Source organism: Styela clava, chromosome 8 (genome assembly GCF_964204865.1).
Source record: "Styela clava chromosome 8, kaStyClav1.hap1.2, whole genome shotgun sequence".
Taxonomy (NCBI): Eukaryota; Metazoa; Chordata; class Ascidiacea; order Stolidobranchia; family Styelidae; genus Styela; species Styela clava.
This window is the reverse complement of record NC_135257.1, coordinates 15,115,795-15,133,792: the sequence shown is the minus strand read 5'-3', so window position 1 is coordinate 15,133,792 and position 17,998 is coordinate 15,115,795. Positions and strand designations below refer to the sequence as shown.

Below are 17,998 nucleotides of genomic sequence, written 5' to 3'. Positions count from 1 at the left end.
AATACACGAACTACAGATTGCAGTATGCTATAGACATTGAAATCCTTCGTTGAGAGACAAACTAAAATACTAGCGAATCGGCGAAACATTATTCACGAGAGGGGATTTACCTATTTCAATATCTTCAACTGATTAATATTGAGATATGTATAAAAAATACCTCCACATTACAGTCAAATCCAAGTTGCAAGCACGCGAGTTTATGGCTTTAATGTAGCAAGGAAAATCGTGTTATTGTACTCCAATAAGAATTGTTTAATATTGAATGGATCTTTTGTACTGAAATAAATATTTACATTCCGTCATTTGAAAATTTTGCCCCGACATAATTTTGATGACTCATACGGTTATTACAATGTTTTACACCGCATTTTGGTAATAAGTTTCAAACAAAGATATGCCTTTAGAAATTTATTTAATTTCAAACTCCATGTAAACTTCAATTTGAAAAAAAATCGAGCAAATATGATAGAACGGGCTTGTAAAATAAGCATTAAACAAATTTCCATTCCAAAATTTAATGAAGCTTCGCCAAAATGTTGTGCAATACAAAAATGAAATCTGTATTAAAATAATAAAAAATTTACGATTCGCAATAAAATATCTAATTAAAATTCGAGATTAAAAATTATTACAACATTGAATGTGGACCCTGTGAATATATGATGAGGGGGAACATTCCATGAAAAATTAAAAAATATCAATTTTTATTTAAAATACGATTTGCGCAGTTATAATCAAATAGTCGGACTGTATCATATAGATATAAAATTCCGGTCATTCACAGTTTTAATAAAAAAGTTTGAATTAATAATACACCTATGAGTAGCAGATGTGTAACTGTTTTCGCCCGGCGTTAACTGGACTCGTATTGACTTCAGTTATTTTCAAAACGAATCTACTTGAGTAATTGAAGATGACGCGTTCCAAGTCTGGCTTGTTACACTCACTTGGATGGTTCCCCTGAAGACGGGCTGGATCAATAAACAATTTCTCATGACCTCTGACACGGGCATATGAAAATGGGTACTCCCGTAGCATGTGTACCAGGTTATGGTTGAAAGCATAATTCTATTCCGATTTTCCTTATTTTAGTTCTATTACGAGTTCGGGGTCTGTGTTAGCCAAGTGAATACACCCCCTGCCCACAGTCTTCCGTACCTTTACACAACTTGATGTAGAATAGGCGAACAAACTTAGTTACTTTCATATTGGTACACATACTTCTGGAGCGCCTAAGAATGATTTCGATAGGGAATTAATAACGCGTTATCGGTATTAGTCTAATTTAAAGCTTAACAGATAAAATGTTATTACGACATTTTTCTCATCTGTATACGGGCAGTTTTATTCGACGTTTGTAGATTGGCAACAAGTATTTATAATCGTCTTCTCTGCCAACCATGTTGTTAAATTCATAATGCGGGCGCATAAAATATTGTTATTTTAATCAAAGCGCCATAATTCATATCTTCTTCGTTCCCTGTCAACACCTTTGCCGATGTTTTGTTGTGTTGTCAAGTTGGCGGATCGAAAATCAAAGGGTTCCGTCGCCGTAAATCAATGTATGTCCCAGTGGGACATTTTATGATTCATTCTCTTCATTCCCAGACTGACAGCTGCCTTCACCATACAAGTAATATATTCGAGGATAGGTCATAGGTGAAAACAGCAAAAGCGTGATGTATTTGTGACGCTCTATGCATATAGATGCAAGTTCATTGGCATAATTGACATGATATTTAAACTTGTCATCGTACAGATGGAAACTAGAAATGAATTAGTTAAGTTCATTAAGTTAGTATGGAAAGCATAACTCTCGATTATTCTGTTTACGAGCCTAATAAATAAGTTAAAACAACTGAGGGGTAGATTAAGGTAACTTAGCTATGGGTTACAGACGCAAGGCAGTCAGATTGATATTAGGTGAAAGCAAACGACAGCACAAATTTGTATTTATAGCCGTATGATTGAATAGTTTGTTGTAATCACCCGAGACGAAAATTTAAAAGCGAGTGGAATTGGGCTCATTATGTAGTTTTATGACTTATTATTTAATAATATACGTCTATGTGCCACAATTCATTTTTGTCGTTTTGAAAATATAAGCAAGATAGTACCGTTGTTCTTAAACATGCTTATAGATTTTTCAATAATTGATTATTTTTTCAAATAAATAGTTGTTAGATTTTTAATAAGCAATGTATATTGGACTTATAAATTGTACAAGTTTCTTAGATGTGATAGGCTGAACTATCTTCACTAAAAATATTTTTTTATAATCTTAATACAGTAAATAACAATAGTGAGATCAAATGTTTGCGTCTCGGCAAATTATAATTTATATTCTTGTACTCATCTCAGTATGTTACGCAATGGCAAAAGGGAATTGGAATACGGATGAAGCCAGAGTTCTATCAAAAATTTTAGATGGCTACGATAAAAATGTGAGCATATATAGTGAACTTTGTGTCCTAAAAATGCCAAAACAAATAATAGGGATAGCGAAGACAATTGTAATCGAATAACGTGGTTTTATTAATTCCCAAAAAAGGTACTCCCGTAGCTTGTGAACCAAGATGGCGGACACAGGAATGTAGTATGTGTACCAGGTTAGGGTTAGGCCCTAATTTCAGGTACAAATACTACGGGAGTCACTCGGCTAGTCCCCGAACTCGTAATAGAACTAAAATAAGGAAAATTGGAATAAAATTATGGCCTAACCCTAACCTGGTACATAACTATGTTCAGGTGTCCGCCATCTGGGTTCACATACTAGGGAAGCGCCTAATAAAAATATATATGTATAAATTAAAAGCGGAAGTGTCAATGCGTAATTCGTATTTTAGATGAGACGACAATATGAAACAAATAAACAATTATTTTAATTACTATTACCGATTGCATTTGAATACTTTCTGAAAAGTTTGTTCAAAGGAAATACTGCGCTCTTTGCTACGTTCCAATATCTCTGGTCAGCGTTTACTTTGTAGCGTGATGATGATTTTGCTGTTTTAAAATCCATGTCACGAAATTTGGGATACTCCAAGATAACACTTTCATTTTCTAGCTTCAATCGTTGTCGTGATCGTGATTTATAAAGTTCCCATGTAAATATGCAAGCATTCTTATTGACTATACCAATTTATTCAAACAATATTCGGAATTGAAAATTATCATTAAAAGTTACGAAACCAGGCTTTTCTGACGCAACCGCAACTATTTATTTTAACATAAAAAAGTAATCGGTATATATTATTCCTTGAAATAAGTATTTTATAATTTTAAGGCGCGACCTGAAAGCGGAAATTCAAATAAAACAGAAATTCACCTTTCGATGACATTGTCTCAAGTAATTGCTGTGGTGAGTGTTTTTTTGTTTTTTTTGTTTAATTGAGTTTTCAAACAGTAACACTAGGGACAAGTAGAGTAACACAAATATAACAATGGATTTCGCATGCTTTGTGTTTGATTGTTGAAGAACCCAACTATTCTCGTCTATTCTTTCGCCCTTTCTCTTAGTGAATCCGTATATTTAGGACCCGCGGTTTCGTCTAACATAAGTCAGAACACTGAACAAACCCAAGACCTTCGAACCCATCGAAGCGCCATTTGCGTTCCTTTTCTATTTGATTTCAATTTAATATTTGTGTTTGGCTCGTTACATGCAAAATCAATCTAGAATATAAAATAGTCATCAAAATTGGTCTGAAAAGCGATATGAATAACGTTTGTTCTACCTATTATTCGATTAGCTTTACTAATTAATGGGTGCTCCCGAAGTATGCGAACCAAGATGGCGGACATCGGAACCTAACATGGGTAACAGGTTAGGGTTAGGCGATAATTTTTTTCCAATTTTCCTTCTTTTAGTCGTATTATCAGTTCGAAGACTAGCCAAGAGCCTCCCGTAGTATTTATAGCTAAAATTATGGCCTAACCCTAACCTAGTACACGTATTACATTCCGATGTCCGCCATCTTGGTTCGCATACTTCGGGAGCCCCAATTAATGTCTAACTTTAAACTATTTGCGACAGAGTGAAAAAACTGAGGCAATGACAACGTCAATATATATGATCCATACGTGGTATGATTATAGACTGATGTGGAATGAATCCGAGTATGGCGGAGTCAACGTATCTAGAGTTCCTGCAGACGATGTATGGGTTCCGAGGATTATACTGCAAAACAGGTATTTCCTTTTCCTAATTTCTGTCGTGCACAACTTGACAACTGCGTAGTTACCTCTGCTCAGTGGCAATCGGTTGTTGCTCAACGCGCACTCCGTTAGGGCGGGAGCTATTAGGAAACAGTGCGAAACACACGCAAAAAGCAAGATTTCAAAATTATTTAAGACAGCTGAAGAACCAAACGCTTTTATCGTACATCAGCTTGGGGGGTTATTAGTGAAACTGTTCTCATGATTCGGTACCATCAAGGTACCAAGAAAGATAGGCTCCAATATATCGACATTAAGGTCTAATGAATACCGCATTGTCAGAAAAATCCCAGCCAGATGGAAGTAGAATTGAACCGAATGTCATATATATGGAGAATTGTGCCAGATGTCATTAAATTTACACTCCCCGTCCCATTTTAACCAATCAGCTTTCAGAGGTGTTCGCTGTTTTAATATATTCAGCAAAGATGACAAGTTCGATGTTTCATTGCGCACTGATGTGCTGGTATATCCTAACGGAATGATGGAATGGATGCCGCCTTCTTTGTATATTAGTTCTTGCGAAATTGAGGTAAGTGTTTAAAGATACTTGAAAAATCCAAAAAATATAGGAAGACTGCAAACCTCAGTTGATAAGGAAAAGTACTTCATATAATGTATATCGGGAATTTTTACTCGGTTTTTAAATTGTAATTGCACTGATCTTTTTAAAGAATATTTTCTCAAAGCAAGGTCATGAGAATTCACGTAAAGATTGAAGATAGTTATCCCGGCGACCACCAAAATGCCAAGAGCTGCTGACACTATAACGAATTATATTGTGGCATTGCTTGTTAGTAAATACTGATTGACGCGAGACTTGAAGCAGTTCTCGTCAACACGATCAGGAAATCAGCTACGCGGTAGAAAATTTCACATAACTCAAGTTTTTAGAAAAAAACAATTTTGGGCACAGGATTTTTGGCCGGAACACTGACTGTAAACGGGTGAGAGGTCACAGGCACCCGTGTTTGGCGGCTGAAAAATATTTTTGGAGGAGAAAAAACTGCAATATTTGAAGGAAGTAGCAAATTGTATAAATTGATAATGAGTAACAAACAATACACGTTTGTTTTTACAGGTTTCTCTTTTTCCATTCGACTGGCAAAACTGTTCAATGATTTTCCGTTCGCTGTCTCATGATTCTGACGAAATGACTTTGACAGCTGATGACTACATTACAATAGATAAAAGCGGTAAGATTAGATCGATTTTTAACAAAAGCTGTCGATTCAAGATCTACTGTTGTTGACAATGAAGTATTTAGTGTAATAGTAATCTATTTATCTTGCCAATAGGCATATGTGGACACTATCAGTTAAGGCAGCGAATTTAATTGTTAAAATTCTTATAGCATTTCAGGAAAATGGTGAATGGGACCTCATAAGCAAGCCTATAAGTACCGCAATGACATATCGAGGTAATGTCCCATACGATGACGTCATATTCTACTTTATTCTGCAACGTCGTCCACAATTTTACATCATGAACTTGATTGTACCTTGCATTTTGATGATGACGTTCTCTTGTTTCACCTTTTTTCTTCCGGCGGTATCCGGTAAGTGTATAAATAAATTTAACTCCCGAACATCGAAATAAACTGCGTTATGTTATAAGTTATTACATGGTAGCGTGATTTGAAATTAAGGATACTTCGGTAGTCTGGAATCAAATAGTTTACCTCAAGCTGCAGAATAAAAGACATAGTCTGCTGTATTATTGTGTGACATTTCGCACAGAATATTGATTGAATATATATATGACTCTTTTGACATCATTTGGCTGCGAGAATTTGAGTGTATAGTTATGTATATTCACGTAACAGTGTCAACATTGCACACATGGTATCATGTACGCGTGAACGCGTCAACGCGATTGTGAAAATTTGCTTGAAAGCAAGCGAAAAATAAAGGAGAATCATCTCTGAGCAAAGTTATGGCCGAATAATGTAGTACTTCATGGAAATAGGCCCCAGCGTATTAATCTGTGTTACAGCTCAAAAGATGACACTTTCTGTTTCAACACTTCTCGGCGAAACTGTATTCCTGTTCCTGATCGCACAGAGAATGCCAGAAACATCGCGATCCATTCCTCTGATCGTTGCTTACCTGATATTTTCTATGGCTCTCATCATAAATTGTGTAGTGTTTAGGTAAGTGTATTGTCAGAGTGGAGTTACAATATTTAGATTTTACTTTAGGACAAAATTTGTGAAATCACCATGCCATGAACGCGGAAAGTATAAATCGAAAAACGCTGCAAATAATTAGAGAACATTTAATAATACATCAATAGGTGTCTGTTATTAGTTTTACATGTTATGCCACTCATCATTTTAGCGTCATAGTGTGCAATGTTCACTTTCGTTCGTCGACAACTCATCGAATGCCTCATTGGATGGGAAAATACTTGATGGGACACGTGGCTCGTCTGTTGAAGGTGCAACGACCTATACCGTCTTCCCCATGGCAACTAGGTATGACATTTTCTTAGGCCCTATTATTTTGTGTGCTTCAAAAATCAAAGAATACAAAGTCAAGTAAATAGTTTAATACAATACGTATTCACTTCTCAAAGCTACATTACATTTCTAATTCCCTTTTGTATAGCAATGGAAAGAAGGAGGAAACGATTAAAGGAACTGGCAGCAAAAGATGCAAAAGCTAGTCGTTCTGCATGGCGGGCGCCAAGCGAAATGCTTTTTGATAATAAAGTAGGTCAAATTTTAATTCTTGTTAGAAGGATCTATAGCACATTCAATCAAAGGTTCGTTTGTATATATTTGCAACGTCTTCCATTTACAATATAAGAAATAACAATTTTAGGCGAAGCGATATGGATTTCGAACAAGACACATTCAAGACATGACTGGGTTCACCGAAGTCACACCGGCAGCAAATGGAAAAGTGGAATCTTCAGCAATTCCTGCAGCTCTTTTACCAGTACCAGATAAATATAAACCTGCTGTCGACGGCGTTAACTGGATTTCAAACCATGTCAAGGATAAAGAAATAAAAGCACAGGTTACAAATAGCACGGGATAGAAATTTTGGTGCTCCAGAAGTATGCGCACCAAGATGTCATACAACCTGAATCCTAACCGGTACACAATACTACACACATACTATGTTCAGGTTGTGCGCCATCTTGGTGCGCATACTTCTGGAGGTCCGAAATTTTAATATTTATACCGGAAGAATGCCGACAAGAGTCTGCGCAATACCAGGGTATATATATATGGAAGCATTCGTATTTTGGTTTCAACGAGTTATAAGAAATAGACAGTTACGAATGAAAGTTAAATAGAGAGATCTTATATATACTTCACATCGAGTAACACAGACCAGCGGCCAATTTCCTCTAGTGTCACTCAGGTACTTTTTGATTTGAAACCTTTGTTTGACATTGGCGCATTGGGCTAAGCGTTAGGAACATACAGGGCATCCCATCTCTGGTTACCCAGATTGTGTTCGCGGAATGAATATGAAAATTCTACTTCCTCAGATTTTAAATAATGGCATATGACGATATTTTGATGCCAATCAACTCAGACATACAAAATATTAATACCCTTACATATTTCGATTAAGCCGGAATTTCGATCACTGAAGCCATTGCCATCTAACGAGTTGTACCAGTACAGTTGATGTTCCGTATATATATTCCTTTCTTTTTATATTTAGTCATGCGACGACTGGGAATATTGTGCTCTCATACTGGATCGAGTATTTTTCTGGATTTACATGTCAGCGTTCATTCTTGGCACAGTAGCATTCTTTATTCGAATATCGGTTGCCTATTATCCAAAACCAGATCCACCGGACGAACAAAAAGAAATATCTACGTTTTTCTACGGGATTTTTGCCATGTGATTGGAGACGATTGCCAGACTATTTTATGACTTGCTAACAGAGATAAAAAGAACTATTTCAGGGGATGCTGTACTTTATTGCACCAATGACTTCATTAGTTTCTTTGAAACTTTGACAAATGTGTCCTGAGAATCAAAAGCTTGTTTTGTTGGTGTCCGCGCTGTCGGGGATTGCCATTTGTAGAGTATAAGATGTGGGAATACTTTTAAACGTTCCCAATTACGGTATATATAAAACTGCATATCATATAAATAATTGTAGCAAAAATACGTCGGAATTTTGAAAAAATTAGTGTCTGACAAGAAAGTTGGGGTATGTATAGGCTTACCATACGTCCCGGTTTAACCGGGACAGTCCCGATTTTGACAAGCTGTCCCGGCGTCCCGCTCGGTAGACTTAAATGTCCCGGTTATGTAGCGTGGCAGTCAAAAACAATTTTTTCATATAATATTATTACAAAATTATTTTCTTAACGGAAGCATCCAATTAATCTCTGATTCACTAGTTAACAGAGGGAGAGAGAACTGCTGTTTTGTTGTGTCATAGGTATTATAATTAAGTTAATTGCGATAATTTGACACACAACGTTAACTGACCTGTCGATAGATTATCAAAATTCCAAATGGACGCGTAGAAAGACACAATAATGTTTTTTTCAAACTCGAAAATAAAACTGAAACGAGCCTCTACGAGACTGGCATAGGATTTACGGCTCATTTACCTTAAAACTGAATTCAACATCATTCCGTGGTTACTTTGCCCGTTTGAGTAGAAAGTCTTCTTGTCAAAATTTATAATTTTTTCAAACTTACACTGTTCAAGTAACAGAGCAGAAATCATTCTGCTATTTTGTCATTATGAGTACAACTATTGCAGTGGGGCAACCGCAGGTGTCTCACTTATGTCGATAATGCCCGGTATCTACTCGCAAAGATATGATAGAAGTTACTTAGATATTAGATATTACTTAGCCTCAGAATCGAACCAAAGTTAGTCCGATCCGTACTGTCCCGTTTTTTTGTTCCAGATATATGGTAAGCCTAGGTATGTACAGGGCTGCCATAACGTCCTTATTTCTAAAATTTGTCCTTATTTTGAAGGTCCTCGTCTTGGGATAACTTTGTCGATATTTCTAAGAAATGTCCTTATTTTATGGGTAAAGGTTCTTATACCAGTTACTTAGATTGATCAATTCGATTTGCTAGAAATGCCATTTTACAACCTAATTGATTGCTACGCGCTCTCATTGCATAATAACAGCAAATTAATTGACACAATGATAAAACAATAGCCTACCGACCAAAATCAGTTTGTGTAACTTGAATTAAAATATAACTTAAAAGTGAGATGGAACAGATAGTTTCTAAGAAAAAAGGGTACTCCTGAAGTATGTGCACCAAGATGTCGCTTAACCTGAACCCTAACCTGGTACACAACGTGAGTTCAGTTTGCGCGCCATCTTGGTGCGCATACTTCAGGAGGTCCGAAAAAAGAACTGCTGGAGCAAATCCTTTCTAGTGCAAAGTATGATTAGACACGGGTCGCACTGACATGATTACATTTTGTTTATAATATTTCGTTATTTGTTATTCTATTATTACGTTTTCCTGATGTCCTTATTTTGGGGGTTACTATCGATGGCAGCCCTGGGTATATATATTATGGGGAAAATGGTTGAAGCAAGCATATGAAGTTGAATTCATGGTATGTTTACCGTTAGGATAGATATAATACTCCCGCAGAAGGTTATGAGTATTGATAGGAAGAGAGATCCTCACAAGTGGGCCACAAAATTTTGGAGACCCCCAAAATCGACTGCGTCTGCTCTTATTAACCCCACAGGCAATAGACCAAATCAAGGTCATGCCTTGGATACAGAATTCGTGAAATACTATTTTCATCACATCACATAATCTACACAATATCTGATTAAAATAAACCTCGTCCTCAACAAACAACTATGCTACAACTTTCACAGACTTTTTTTATTCACAAAAAATAAAAACAAGTACAAAAGTTTGAAACTATTGCAATAAAATTCAAAGCGCAACATTCTCAATTCAATATGGAAAGTAAGAAAGCTGACCATTTACATCAATAAGAAGTGGTTGTTAGCCTACACTAAAATGCTAAGGAATTTCCACTACAAAAGAGGACAGAAATCTCATCACACACCACTAACCACAAAATTTAAACTAGTTAGCATGGATTTATTCATTGCTTTGCGAAACTTGTGTCCATAAGAGAGCAATACTACTCATAAGAGAGCAATACTCCATTGCAGCTTCACTGAATTTAGTCCAGTGATTGTTATCCACAGTAAGACCTTGGCGGGTCCATAAGATGAAAAAATAATTTGACAAATGGAAGGCAACTTTATAAAGCAGGCAGCAAAACTAACTATTACTCATTACTCATAAACATTTTTATTCACTTCATTTTACTTGTTATTTTTTAATCAATTCCATGGGATGGTACTTTTTTAACTGAATTCGGCTCGTTTACTTGTCGGTACTGAGAACCAAATCACCATTTTTTCTTCGGCTCTATCTCATTGTGCAGGGTGAGTATTCAATATGACACAGCTATATATTCATCTGAAACATTACTTCAATCTGTCAAAGATCATATTCATATAATTTGCATTGGAGCATGTGACAGCCTGATAAATAATGTAATGAAAAGATCCTATCATCAATTAAATTTTGTTAACACCACTACTACTTATTGTTGCCAATTTTATTATTTTTTCAATCTTATTACTAAATTTATTTTCCTTTTATTTTTCTGAGGGTTGCCAACAAAAATTTGGCCGTGTCAAGTGGGTCGCAATGAAAAAAGTTTATTAAAGAACACTGATGTATATCATTATAGTTTTGCTATAGTTTTGTTCTGAAATCAAATGTGAACCTGACTTGGTGTGAAATGCAGCATGAACAAATATGAAAAGTTTTGCTCAAATTGCATGTTAGAACATCCCTAAATCAAACAAAAGAGAAAATAAAATAGAGCTCACTTACCAGATAAATCATCAAGTTTCAGAATTGACATACAATGCATTGACCTCCTGACTTTGTTGGTCATTGGCTGTGCTTATATTCGCAGGAAGATTAAATACTTGACCACCCTCTACTGAGGCAATCTCAGTTGTGCCTTCTGCATTGGATGAGCCTTGTGCCTATAATAATGAAACACCATATTTAAAAAATTACCACAGATAAGATAACAAGCCTACAGATAAAATATACCTGTGATTTTTCTGGTACCTTGACAAGCTGAAGTTGTCCTTGTGAGTTTAATTGAATCTGTCAGAATTAAAATTAGGATAAATATATATTATTCTGGGTTCATTCGATGATCCGATGGACACATATCGTCATCCTAATTTATATTTCTTACATTTAAGCATATGTATGTAGCCAATCTAAGGAGCTAAGCGTCTAATAGTAGTTCCTCCCAAATAAAAAATCTCGTGTCAGGTGCTTTCAAGCAAGGCAGAGCCGAGCCTGAAAGATCCAGGTCCCATATCAGTGTCTGCAAAAAAGACCTTATTCAGAGAAAAAGGCAAATGTTTGTCTGGCTATGAAATTAACAAATAAAATTTTTGAGTATTGAAACAAAAAACTCACAGTATGTACTCCACCAGCCGTCCCGGGCAAATTGCTTACAAGTTGCTGGAGAATCTGTTGTGCGGTCTGAGGTGGTTTTTGCTGCATGTTAAGCAAACTTTGATCAGATATCTGTTCTTGTGACTGCTTGTCAAGTTGTGATTGTTGATTTTGATTATTGTTGTTGATAGACGACTGATTCATCAATAATCCGGGAATTTGCTGATTCTGCTGCCCAGACTGGGTGAAGAATATTAAATAAAAATTAACTTTATTTTTGTTGAAAGTCTCGATTGAGTCTCGACTAAAAAAAAAACAGCTAAAAAATAAGGACTTATAAAATTATTCTGTATGCCTGGCTATATATACCTCTTACATAAACTGTATACATGTATCCATTGAAATAGGAAATAAAACGATAGAAAATGATTTATTTGAAAATCAAATGATCCAAATTCTTATTTTTCGAATACAATTTGCATCTAAGGTCTTATAATACAAGGGTTCAGTAGAGTATATTTAAAATAGAACAAATAACAGACAATTTTTCAGCGAATTGAAACTATTGAAGAAAGTATATTAAAACTAGAGATGTACCAATGTATCTGGTATCGCCAATATCGGTTATTTTTTCAGTATCAATATTTGTATCAGTCCTGGCTAGAATAGACAGATATTTCCAATAAGTTCAGCTCTTTGACCTGACCGATAATGTTTTGAAGTATACGTTGGTATACAAACTTTATTTTTTGCTGTGGAAAGATCATGTACGTACGTGTTGGCATTTACTGCCTCCTTAAACTCTTCAAAGTATGTGATGTATATAGTAGGACAAGCCCCTCACCCTATGAAAGACCTGATCTTCAAGCTGAAATAATGTTCACTGTGAATATTGTTCGCCGACGAGTTGAAATTACTATAACCCTTACATCCTGTGCAATCAAAATGATATTTACATCCTTTCAGAATGTCTGCATTTTGGAATATCGTGACCGGTATTAGCATTTTTTCGTTGGTTTCTGAACGGTATCAGCGAAAAAAGTGGTATTGGTACATCTCTAATTAAAACATGCTTAAAAGGTATACAACAAAGAGTAGAATTTATAGGATTATAGAAATAGCACCTGTGTAGGTTGAGAAAGTTGTAATACTTGACTACCGTCCATATTGACTGGCGTCAATGTCATTGGTTGACCATTCTGAAATTTTACAAACAAAACAAATATTTTAAGATATTCACTTTTTTGTTAACTTTAAACTAGGGTTTCCGAAACTGGGTCTGGGCCCTTGGCCATCGAGCAGTTAACCAAAGACCCCATTAATGTAAAGTAAATTGACTGTTATTTAATATATTTTAATTCTCAAGTCATAAACTCATAATGCATTTATTTTTTACCTCCACTTGTAAGCTTTTCAATATTAAATGATGCAAATAAAATACTTGAGAATATCATGGGGCCATGGGAGTTTTTGAAGGGGCCATGAATCATGAAAGTTTTATATGACCCGAATTCTAGAGTGTCTATGTCTACGTTATTATCAGATTGTATTCTATTAAACATTTAAATACCGGTACAACTTTTTCGAAAATACTAAAAATGAAAGGTTTTTATACCAAATACCATCATATGAAATTTAGTTGAAAAATATATCAGAAAAAAAAATATAAAAAAGTGATACAAATTGGTCATCACTTTCTTTAATAATTTATAAAGATAATGCAAACCTGGTTTTGCTGGGCCAGTAATAATTGTCCTGTTTGCAATGCAGAGGCTGTTGCAGATTGTGTATTTGTATCTGAAGAATTATTGTTTACTGTGGTTGTTGTGTTGTTGCCAACTTGTGGGGATGAATAGAAAAATTGTGGAGCATCTCCTGACCCACCAATAATACCCTGCAACAAAAATTATATTTTTTTGATTATTCATCCATAATTGCTAACAAAGTTTACAGTCATACCATTATTTTGCGGAAACAGAACATGTTCTTTTTTTTTATCGCTTCAATACTTTCTCGTTCAAGCATCCTTCAGATCAGCACAAAAGGAAGTAAACGAGGAAAAAGGAATTGCGGTTCAATATATCTCACTCACAAAGCTGTTTCTTTTTGGTGGAGTTTTGAGTTCCTCTCTGGGTACGATATCGATTAAAAAATCAAATTGATCAAACTTTGTGATAGCAGTAGCAATATCATTTCTCTAAAATGAAAATAAAAAAGTGAAAAAGGATAGGTAAGTTAAATAATGAAATCATAATAAATCTCAATATATGATTCAACTGATCTGATATCAAAATAACAGGTATGTTTAAATACGAAAAATGACTCAATAAATGAAAATATATGAATACAAGAAACAAGGAAAGGTCATGAGCTAAAAGCGAATTTGAAAATAATTATAACAAACAAATAGGTTAATAGGTTAAAAATCAAAAATATACACTTCACGTTTTTTTTCTCAAAATAGTGTTTCCAAGTTCTGCCCTTTACGACTAAAGTCCTCAAAGAATTATATTATATATCAAATATTTTGAAAACAACTGATATAAAAGAAAAGCAAGTTATGTACCGTAACCAGAAAATCAGTAAGTTATTTTTGATAATAAGACATGAAATTATCTATAATCGACCTGAATTTATAGGTCACCGAAAAATAGTCTGAAATAATTTTAACAATAAGACCCAAATCACTTCCAATATGAATAACTATTTTCTCAAAGATTGAAAACCAACTTGAAAGAGCACACCATCAATATGGAATACTTCAATCATTAAGCATATTATGATTCAATGTATTAGATAATTTACCTGTAATGTTCTCCTTTTGCTTTCTTCCGTATGAATCCAGGCTCGTAAACTTAATTCTAGAAATAAAAAAAAATCATTAAGATTTCCATATTTGAAACGGTATATTATTGGCTAAAGGCAACATTAATGTGCGTGGAGTAGATATCATTAGATATCTGTCCTGCCATGATTGTTAGGCCATGTACTTTTTTCTGTGACTTCTATTACTTTTTCTGTGATTTCTGTCACTTTGTTCTGTGAACAAAGTAAAAATTCCAGACAGAATTGTTTGAATATGATTTTGTCAAGCATCGGTAGTAAAAGAGCATGACAATGAAAATTGTGCATTTGAGAAATGGTAATTGTTTACATGAAATTTGCTCAAAGCTAGGTCATTCTCACTCGCCCAGAAATAAATGAGAAATGAATTCCACAAAACTAAAGTTCTTGGAAAAAAACCTCAAGGAATTTAACAGATATCAGGAAGGATTGTAACCTTGCAAACAGTTTTACTCTACCTGTGATAAATATCTGGGCAGCTTTAGAAAATAATAAAGGAGCTTCTGCAGAAATCATTTTAACATCTTCATCCATTTTCATTATTTTCTTAATTCTTGCTAGTGGAAGTTCTTGGGTTTTGAATTGTTCCTGAATACAAAAGTTTAAAAATTAGTCTCCACCGTAAAAGTTAATTACTGTACTTGAAAATTTGTTTGAAAAACAAGATCAAGTTACATTCGCTGAATTTTTGTTACAGCATGATATAAGTCTTCCACTCTGAATAAGGCTTTGTACAGGTGTTCATAGTAGCTACCATTGTCTGGAAGTACCAGATTATTCTCGCTTTTGCATTGCTTGCCCGAATTCATTAAACGTGGGGCGAAGTGATGGCATGGAAGTTAAATCCGATATTTTTAACCTCCGATTACAAGATAGTTATAAGCCCAATGTTTTAACCACCAGATCATTTTATCCAACAACATTCAATTCAACTTTTATAAATTTGAAGAGAGGTAAAATGAGTGAGTAATATCATCTAAATTTAACTTCCTACATAACTCGTACCAATCGATACAATTTATATATAGTGATAGAATATCATTACGTAAAGGCACCAATTTAAATAGGGTATGGTCACTGTTATGAAAATATGATCAGTCTCTTATAGTATTTTGCCGAATTTTTGTTACTAAATCAGTAATTAAGATCAACACCATGATATACAAAAATATACACCATGATTAGAGTTAATAATACCAAAGCTGGGGAGAATTCACGTCCATTACGTACAGACCAGCAGACTCTAAAAGGTTTAACATGGAAGTTCTGCAAAGGATTTGAGAATAAAACTTTTTGAAAACACTGATACTAGACCTGTGAGCAATTAGATTGTAAAAAAAACAATACCCACATTTGATAAAATTTGAATTTCATCCATCTGAGTTTGCCAAAATGTTAGAAGTTTTTCCTGTGTAATACAACTATCTGACAGTAAATTTGGTTGTGATGCAGCTGCACTACTTCCAGATTCTAATGATGATACACCAGATACATTTCTCAATAAATCTGAAAATAATAACAAAATTTATTTCACTTAGAACTATTTTGTATTCAAACTTAGTAAAATTCAAAGACCGAAAATTGGGTCTGGCATAGTTTAGTACCACATGCACTTCTAGTTGGCCTGGCTCAACCATTTTTGCATATGTCATTCCTAACCCCCACCTGACTACGTCACCGAAAAATTACGTCACAACGACATTCCAGAGGGTAGTAAATCCCTACAAAATGTACGGATGGTCGTCCAAAACGCGCAGACGATCATCCGAGATAGAGAAAGGTATTTCTCTCGTTGGTTATCGTCACACGATCCTGATACTGCGATACGAGAGAAATCCCTGGCATTACAACATTAAGTAGTTTGATTAACGATTGTACGTATATTTGGCAAGCTCTATGACGTGATTGTGATGTTGTAGTACTGTGATTTTTAGATGGTGTAGTCAGGTGGGGGTTAGGATTGACATGTCAAAAAACTGTTATGCTACACCCACTACTGCACTAGAAGTACATTAGGTACGAAACTACACGAGACCCGTGATTGGGTTCACAGATCTGCAGGTTCAGGAGCGATAATTATTTGCAAAATATTGCCAATGCGCTGTGCCATGCAGAACTGCATGGTGAGGCAAAAGGTCCGTAAAGCATTGCTGATTACAGAGATTCACAGATACGAAGATACCAGTACCGTACCGTACACAGTTCTGCAGTAACAGGCTTAGAAGGAATTTCAGCAGTTCTTGATTTCAGATCTAACATATTTTACCTTCAGACGTTCCCGGCTGGGTTTGTGTGAGTAAATCGCTTGACCGTGCATCAATAAGTCCAGGTATATTGCCGGCGTCCATTGCCATGGTGGAATAGAAAGTTTTCTACTGATAGATTTCCGGAGTACAACAACAAGAAGCTATTGTCTTATCTACTACAGCACCAGGAGAAACATTAGAATGTGGAAAACTGGAAACAAGCCACTTTCCGCTGTCACAAATTGAGCAGAAAACCGCGAACAACAGTATCAGAATCAAAGAAAATACATGAAATGTGAATACTCCGACCCTTGACCTCAGAATTTTTTTTCCATGTACAAGCTTGGCAGTGCAGTGTTACACATACGCTTTCGTGTAGCGGACTTCTCGCCGCCGCAGGATGGTTCAAGTAGCTGCTGGTGAGTTAAGGCTTCCTCCACCATCACTTCAATGCACCCGAAAACAACAAATACTGGCTAACAATCCCATACCCGACATAGACTGGTAACAAGACGGGTGGCCACGGTTTGTCATACGACTTTCCTCTCCACGGGATAAACATGTAAATCCCTTCGCGATACAAAGATACTAACTGCACGCCTGTTTTTTGTAGGGGCCTGCATGTTTTTAAATTGAATTCATTCTTTTTGCCCAATGCATCGTACTTTTATATCACGGTCGATTGGCACTGGTAAGATGACTTTCACAATGGCCTGTTGACTGGGCAATTAATAGTATTTTCATACATATCCCCAGGAAAATTGATTTAATCATATGGTGAATTATGTCATCAAGTTACCAGTCTATACCGGATGTAGGATAGCCTACATCCGGTCTCAAATAGTTCACACTCGTGGCAGACTAGCAAATTAATGGTATAAAACCATCAGTTCACTTTTCTGCCTATAGATTGACTGCCGAACGAGTTCTACTGAAAAGACTTGGACTTCTCGCCACCATATGATGGTTCACATAACCATAAAGTCCATGTGTATTGAACAAATAACTGGCTAACCATGTTCGCCATATAGTTAAGCAGTCTTAATCGATTTTCCTCTATCCTGGGGATAAATTTGTGATTCCCATCCTAACCTCATTTTCAAATTATTGTTCTCTATTTCAATATACTTTTATACCTTTGAATTGTCTGGCTGAAATGCGATCATGATAGGTTTTATGGAAATGCAACCTGAATATCCTTTTTTTG

At 35.4% G+C, this 17,998-nt stretch overlaps 2 protein-coding genes across 5 annotated transcripts; one reads left to right on the top strand and one right to left on the bottom strand.

Annotated features, from left to right (window-relative positions):
• Nucleotides 1-2,268: 2,268 nt before the first annotated feature.
• Nucleotides 2,269-9,945, top strand: LOC120345834 (acetylcholine receptor subunit beta-like). 2 transcript variants are annotated; one of them, XR_013477632.1, is made up of 12 exons: nucleotides 2,269-2,447; nucleotides 3,290-3,364; nucleotides 4,040-4,194; nucleotides 4,645-4,753; nucleotides 5,303-5,417; nucleotides 5,576-5,779; nucleotides 6,217-6,373; nucleotides 6,561-6,697; nucleotides 6,831-6,934; nucleotides 7,047-7,244; nucleotides 7,905-8,405; nucleotides 9,138-9,945. XR_013477632.1 is itself a non-coding variant. In XM_039415395.2 (11 exons), exons 1-11 carry the CDS (start codon nucleotides 2,316-2,318, stop codon nucleotides 8,091-8,093), a joined length of 1,575 nt encoding a protein of 524 aa, XP_039271329.2. In that variant the 5' UTR covers nucleotides 2,269-2,315; the 3' UTR covers nucleotides 8,094-8,979. The 2 variants fall into 2 exon arrangements, 1 of the variants encoding a protein (XP_039271329.2); XM_039415395.2 differs by lacking the exon at nucleotides 9,138-9,945 and having other exon boundaries at nucleotides 7,905-8,979.
• Nucleotides 9,946-10,057: 112 nt separating this feature from the next.
• Nucleotides 10,058-17,537, bottom strand: LOC120346295 (uncharacterized). 3 transcript variants are annotated; one of them, XM_078115357.1, is made up of 11 exons: nucleotides 16,812-17,537; nucleotides 15,897-16,051; nucleotides 15,004-15,133; nucleotides 14,507-14,562; nucleotides 13,794-13,898; nucleotides 13,428-13,595; nucleotides 12,826-12,900; nucleotides 11,723-11,941; nucleotides 11,342-11,398; nucleotides 11,114-11,271; nucleotides 10,058-10,755 (listed from the first exon to the last, which is right to left on the bottom strand). In XM_078115357.1, exons 1-10 carry the CDS (start codon nucleotides 16,897-16,899, stop codon nucleotides 11,125-11,127), a joined length of 1,200 nt encoding a protein of 399 aa, XP_077971483.1. In that variant the 5' UTR covers nucleotides 16,900-17,537; the 3' UTR covers nucleotides 10,058-10,755; nucleotides 11,114-11,124. The 3 variants fall into 3 exon arrangements, with proteins under 3 accessions (XP_077971483.1, XP_077971484.1, XP_077971482.1); XM_078115358.1 differs by having other exon boundaries at nucleotides 10,058-10,690; nucleotides 16,812-17,535; XM_078115356.1 differs by having other exon boundaries at nucleotides 10,058-10,708; nucleotides 16,812-17,531.
• Nucleotides 17,538-17,998: the final 461 nt, after the last annotated feature.

What these genes read in the sequence shown, in the direction of transcription:
- LOC120346295 (XM_078115357.1), bottom strand. Translation starts at nt 16,899, where the DNA reads ATGGCAATGGACGCCGGCAATATACCTGGACTTATTGATGCACGGTCA. An exon ending in CCAGCCGGGAACGTCTGAAG is followed by an intron (nt 16,052 to 16,811) that starts GTAAAATATGTT and finishes TATTATTTTCAG; the next exon opens with ATTTATTGAGAAATGTATCT. An exon ending in AACTTTCTCAACCTACACAG is followed by an intron (nt 11,942 to 12,825) that starts GTGCTATTTCTA and finishes TTCTTCACCCAG; the next exon opens with TCTGGGCAGCAGAATCAGCA.
- LOC120345834 (XM_039415395.2), top strand. Translation starts at nt 2,316, where the DNA reads ATGTTTGCGTCTCGGCAAATTATAATTTATATTCTTGTACTCATCTCA. An exon ending in TAGATGGCTACGATAAAAAT is followed by an intron (nt 2,448 to 3,289) that starts GTGAGCATATAT and finishes TATAATTTTAAG; the next exon opens with GCGCGACCTGAAAGCGGAAA. An exon ending in GTCTTCCCCATGGCAACTAG is followed by an intron (nt 6,698 to 6,830) that starts GTATGACATTTT and finishes CCTTTTGTATAG; the next exon opens with CAATGGAAAGAAGGAGGAAA.